This window comes from Triticum aestivum, chromosome 2D (genome assembly GCF_018294505.1).
Source record: "Triticum aestivum cultivar Chinese Spring chromosome 2D, IWGSC CS RefSeq v2.1, whole genome shotgun sequence".
Classification (NCBI taxonomy): Eukaryota; Viridiplantae; Streptophyta; class Magnoliopsida; order Poales; family Poaceae; genus Triticum; species Triticum aestivum.
In genome coordinates, this window is record NC_057799.1 from 73,072,068 (window position 1) to 73,078,318 (window position 6,251).

Sequence of the window (6,251 nt, forward strand, 5' to 3'; positions counted from 1 at the left end):
GATAACAATAGAAGAAATCAGTGCAACGTATTTCGGCTAGGACAAACTAAGCTAACACCTGCCTTCACTCCATGTGGCAGTGCCATTATTACTATGGCATAGTCAAACATTACCAGTTCACCATTAGGCATGTGTAACAGAATAATAGTCAATTTATGTTTTACGGTTGGGAGAATTGTTTTTCTCATGTTTCCTCGTGACTATGATTTCTCTCCTCCCGATGTGAGTTCCAATATCCCATGCGAGTCCATCTTCTCCCCCGACTACGCTTGCTCGAGCTGACTAGGGGGGGGGGGGGGGGGGGGTTGACTTGTGCACTTGCCGGGCTTTCGTGGTGCTCCGGAGACCGAGACGTTAGGTGTTGCGATTAGGGTTTTGGTGTGCAAGCGAGTTCCTCATCTAGAGACAGGGGTAGCGATAATCCGAGGAAGAACAAGGATGGTCATATATATCATTGAAATGCTCAAGCTAATGGGATTGGAGGAACATGAATTCGATTTCTTGTTTCTGAAGATGAGATTTTTGTGCCACATGGAGTCAAGTGGATGGCAGTGGCTAGGGGGTTCATACCCATAACCACTTTACAGTCCAGGTTTTCATCATGAACATGAATATAGCTTGGAGTCCAGGTTACGAGGTGAAGATTAGGGTGTGAGGAAAGTGTGCCCCGGAACATGTTCGTTCTAATATCTGTACCGTCTTGTTGGGGATAACCCAGTTTCAGGAACTATATTCAAATAGTGTTGCAATTCAATGTAATTTACTGACGTGAATAATAGTCAATTATGCACATATGAGAATTGCTTGCCGTTGGTACGAACAAAACTTGGGCAACTATATAACAATGTATACGCCTCGGAGTTGAGGCATGCCTTCAATGCAAACAATCCGAAGAACAGTACAAAGAAATGTTAACCCACAAGAATTGATTTCAAAATCAAAATACTTAAGAGGTAACCCTTCCTTTTAAACATTTGTAGTTATAGATTCAAGATCACCACCTCTTATTTTAAAGCGTAAGCTACATAAGATATGAGCTTTGCCTACGAAATATCCACACGACAAGAATGAACATACTCCACAGAATTGTAGTGCAGACCACTGCAAACACAACATTAATTCTATGATAACTGTCACAGGACCAACCAATTCCGAAGAACTAGTAGCCATCCAACATAAAGCTGCAAACATGCCAAATTATATACGCCTAGAAAAGCACTGTCCTCCGAGAGGGTGCTACCCCTCACCGTCTGGTCATGTATTCGGCTTTTCCAGCAGCAAGTAAACACTAAAACAACTTCTCTGGCATGGCCCCCCTGAGGGCACGTCGGAGACGCCAGTCGGCCGTGTCACCCCCACCTCGACCTCATTGTGCTCTGCTTATTCTCCAACATTTAATTGAATCTGCAAAAAATTGAAACGATCCATCGCTGCATACCCGGTTAGAACTTTTAGATAGGCGGGTGTAAAATCTGAAAATGCCAATAGAGCCCGAGATACAGGGAGCTCGTTTTTCAAATTCAAATTTCCACAGCACAAAATTTTCGAATTTATTTATGGACACACATACACATGTATACTACGTATGTGCAAAATTTCATAGCATTATACTTTCACACGTGGCATGCAAAAAAATAGAAACATGCATTTTTAAATGGGCCTTTTCTTTTTGTTGTTGGGCCGTATTTTTTGTTTTTTTGTGTAGTCTACAAATCACAATATTTTGAAACGAAATTTAACAAGTTCTTATGGAATAAATATATGTTTCCATGAAAATTTTCAGATTTTTTTGAAACTTTTAAATATGCGTTTTGATTTTCTTTTTTAAATACCAGCTCCCTGGAGTTCGGTCTTCAAAACTTCACAGTCGCAAACGGAGGAGCTCGCCTCGCGGCAAAGAAAAATCCTCCCGTGCTCATCGCTAGTCCCCATTTCCTCCCCTCGCTCCGCCAACCCAAGTACCCAACCACTCACACTCACACTCCCACCAACCACTCCCACTCCCACTCCGCGTCTCCGCTCCCATCGAAGGCGGAAGCTTCCAGGAGCTAGGGTTTTCCGTACCGATGGCCGTCGCCGACGCGGTGCTGCCCTCGCCGCCGCAGATCGTCGTCGCGGTGCTGGCGCTCGTGCGCTTCGTCCTCGACCCGCTGCCGGCGCTCGGGCGCGCCCTCCCCGTCGTGGCGGGGGTCCTCCGCTACCTTTGCTTCACCGTTGCGTGGATTCTCTCCGTGGCCGAGGCTGCCAAGGTGGTGGCGCGCCGCGCCTGGGGCGAGGGCCCCGCCTCCTTCCTCTTCCTCAAGACGCTCACGGACTGGGCTTTCCTGGTCTTGGCCTGCAGCTCCCTTGTCTCGCTCGCGCTTGCCGCGCTGCTCTTGTGCGTCCTCTGCGTGGCGTCCGCGGTTGCAGTTCTATCTGGATCCGGTTCAGAATTCAAGAAGGTATATCATGCAAATTAACTCAATCTAGTAACATTTATTCTGGCCGAATTACAACACTAGTAGATCAGCAGATGAGTAGCAGTAGTGCTAGTGTTCCATTTGAGTTCATCACTTCGTCTGCATAAATGCTCATGCCCATCCATGTGGCTTTGCTGAAATTGTCGTCCTTAGGGTGCCTTGGGAGCAATCAAGTGGGAGTTGGCTCCAGACTCGTACAGGCTACCCCGCGTTGTGGTGCTTGGATTGATCGCAGATGTGTCATTCTTCCTCCTATTTGGCGCCGGTCTTCTGTTAGCGACGTTGTCGCATGTGGAGGGATCGATATCTCACGGAGAAATGGTCGGTTCTGTACTCAAGGATGTGGGGATAATTGGTTTCAACGCAATATCCTGCTTTTTTGTCATTCCAGCTCAAGCACTTGGTGCCTGGAGGCAGGACCGGGCGGACAGCAAAGCACCATCGCAATTTTGTTGAGGTATATACATAGATCTCTTCCCCTTTGCTTTGAAATGTGCATATCAATTCAAAAGATCACCAAGTAGATAATTATACTCCTATATATATGACCACAAGGCTCAAGCAATACAACGAACAATTTCACCAATCCTTTTTCTCCCTTCTAACATGGTATCTATCGCAATTCGATCCTAAACCCTAGCCGCCGCCGCTTCCGCACCTACGCTCCGCCCCTGGGGCGGTCGGCCTCCATGACCGCTGCCGGGGGCCGCGCCGCCCGTACCTAGGATTCGTCCGCCGGCCGTGTTGGCCAGCTGCCCTAGAGAGTCTTTTTCCCGAGCCCTTGCTCCGGGTTTTTTCGCTCTCTCGCTAGTCGTTTTGACCGGCGTTTTTCTTTTTTGGTTTTCCGATCAATTCTTGATCGGTTTGCGCCGCCCGCCGCCGCCGTCGACCCCCGTGCGCCTCTACTCCGACCCGGCGCGACCAACCGGCCTCTCCTCCGACCCGGCGGCCATGCGCGCCGAGGCGGCCCGTCAGGGCCAGCCGCCGTCGGCGCGTCGGTCCGCCCATCGCCCTGCGCCGGCCGTCAACGCCCTGCTCCGACTGGGACACCTGCATCGCCCCGACCCGGCGGCCTCGCACCAAGCGACGGCCAATCATAGTCGTCGCTCGCGCGCCGGCCCGCCCATCGATCCACATCACCCGCCTCTGCCGCGTCTGCACGGTGGCCCGGCGGTCTACCTCGCCGGCCTTGTTCTCGGCTGCGTCGGGACGGCTACGTTAGGCTCGTCGGCTGCCTCAACTCGGGCGCCGCTGCTCCGATGGTCGCTCGGGCCTCGCGGCCCGGGCGTTGGTGCTGCTTTGGCAGCCCGGGTGCTGGTGCTGACAAGCTTGTCCGTGCGACGTCCCACGCCGTTCGTCGTCGCCGGCCTCATCGCGGACTCCGCCGCCACCCCGCCTCCACCGAGCGGCGTCCTCGACCTCGCGCGCGCTCGGCTTGATCACCCGCTCGCCGTCGTGATCCGCCTCATCTACGCCGCGCGACCGACCTGGCCTGTCGGTTACGCGCGCCTCCGCAGGTCCCGTGAAGATCGTCCCAAGTATCGCACGCCTCTTCGCCGATCGAGCATCGGGCTGCTGCTGCGTCGCCCCGTCGGGCCGCAGCGCCGCCGCCCCATGGTTCTCTTCGCGGCTGCATCTGGATTATTGACTCTAGTAAACCCTTTGGGCGTTAATCACATAGCGATGTGAACTAGATTATTGACTCTAGTAAACCCTTTGGGTGTTGGTCACATGACGATGTGAACTATGGGTGTTAATCACATGGTGATGTGAACTATTGATGTTAAATCACATGGCGATGTGATCTAGATTATTGACTCTAGTGCAAGTGGGAGACTGAAGGAAATATGCCCTAGAGGCAATAATAAAGTTATTATTTATTTCCTTATTTCATGATAAATATTTATTATTCATGCTAGAATTGTATTAACCGGAAACATAATACTTGTGTGAATACATAGACAAACAGAGTGTCACTAGTATGCCTCTACTTGACTAGCTCGTCGATCAAAGATGGTTATGTTTCCTAACCATAGACATGAGTTGTCATTTGATTAACGGGATCACATCATTAGGAGAATGATGTGATTGACTTGACCCATTCCGTTAGCTTAGCACTCGATCGTTGAGTATTCTGCTATTGCTTTCTTCATGACTTATACATGTTCCTATGACTATGAGATTATGCAACTCCCGTTTACCGGAGGAACACTTTGTGTGCTACCAAACGTCACAACGTAACTGGGTGATTATAAAGGTGCTCCACAGGTGTCTCCGAAGGTACTTGTTGGGTTGGCGTATTTCGAGATTAGGATTTGTCACTCCGATTGCCGGAGAGGTATCTCTGGGCCCACTCAGTAATGCACATCACTATAAGCCTTGCAAGCATTATAACTAATGAGTTAGTTGCGGGATGATGTATTACGGAACAAGTAAAGAGACTTGCCAGTAACGAGATTGAACTAGGTATTGAGATACCGACGATCGAATCTCGGGCAAGTAACATACCGATGACAAAGGGAACAACGTATGTTGTTATGCGGTTTGACCGATAAAGATCTTCGTAGAATATGTGGGAGCCAATATGAGCATCCAGGTTCCACTATTGGTTATTGATCGGAGACGTGTCTCGGTCATGTCTACATTGTTCTCGAACCCGTAGGGTCCGCACGCTTAAAGTTCGATGACGGTTATATTATGAGTTTATGTGTTTTGATGTACCGAAGGTAGTTCGGAGTCCCGGATGAGATCGGGGACATGACGAGGAGTCTCGAAATGGTCGAGACGTAAAGATCGATATATTGGACGACTATATTCGGACATCGGAAAGGTTCCGACTGATTCGGGTATTTTTCGGAGTACCGGAGAGTTACAGGAATTCGCCATGGAGTATATGGGCCTTATTGGGCTTTAGGGGAAAGAGAGAGGAGAGGCTGCACGCCCCCAAGGCCTAGTCCGAATTGGACTAGGGGGAGGGGCTGCACCCCCTCCTTCATTCTCTTCTCTCTCCCCTTTCCTTGACTCCTACTCCTACTACTTGGAAGGAGGGAATCCTACTCCCGGTGGGAGTAGGACTCCTCCTGGCGCGCCTCCTCCTGGCCGGTCGCCTCTCCCTCCCATGTTACTTTATATACGGGGGCGAGGGGCACCCCATAGACACAACAATTGATCCCTTGGATCTCTTAGCCGTGTGCGGTGCCCCCCCTCCACCATAATCCACCTCGGTCATATCGTAGCGGTGCTTAGGCGAAGCCCTGCGTCGGTAGAACATCATCGTCACCACGCCATCGTGCTGACGGAACTCTCCTTCAAAGCTCGGCTGGATCGGAGTTCGAGTGACGTCATCGAGTTGAACGTGTGCTGAACTCGGAGGTGCCGTGCGTTCGGTACTTGATCGGTCGGATCATGAAGACGTACGACTACATCAACCGCGTTGTACTAACGATTCCGCTTTCGGTCTACGAGGGTACGTGGACACACTCTCCCCTCTCGTTGCTATGCATCACCATGATCTTGCGTGTGCATAGCAATTTTTTGAAATTACTACGTTCCCCAACAGTGGTATCAGAGCCAGGTTTTATGCGTTGATGTTATATGCACGAGTAGAACACAAGTGAGTTGTGGGCGATATAAGCCATACTGCTTATCAGCATGTCATACTTTGGTTCGGCGGTATTGTTGGATGAAGCGGCCCGGACCGACATTACGCGTACGCTTACGCGAGACTGGTTCTACCGACGTGCTTTGCACACAGGTGGCTGGCGGGTGTCAGTTTCTCCAACTTTACTTAAA

At 50.5% G+C, this 6,251-nt stretch overlaps 1 protein-coding gene across 1 annotated transcript; it reads left to right on the forward strand.

Annotated features, from left to right (window-relative positions):
- Window positions 1-1,961: 1,961 nt before the first annotated feature.
- Window positions 1,962-3,123, forward strand: LOC123048776 (uncharacterized). Its single transcript, XM_044471807.1, has 2 exons — window positions 1,962-2,441; window positions 2,613-3,123. Exons 1-2 carry the CDS (start codon window positions 2,067-2,069, stop codon window positions 2,913-2,915), a joined length of 678 nt encoding a protein of 225 aa, XP_044327742.1. The 5' UTR covers window positions 1,962-2,066; the 3' UTR covers window positions 2,916-3,123.
- Window positions 3,124-6,251: the final 3,128 nt, after the last annotated feature.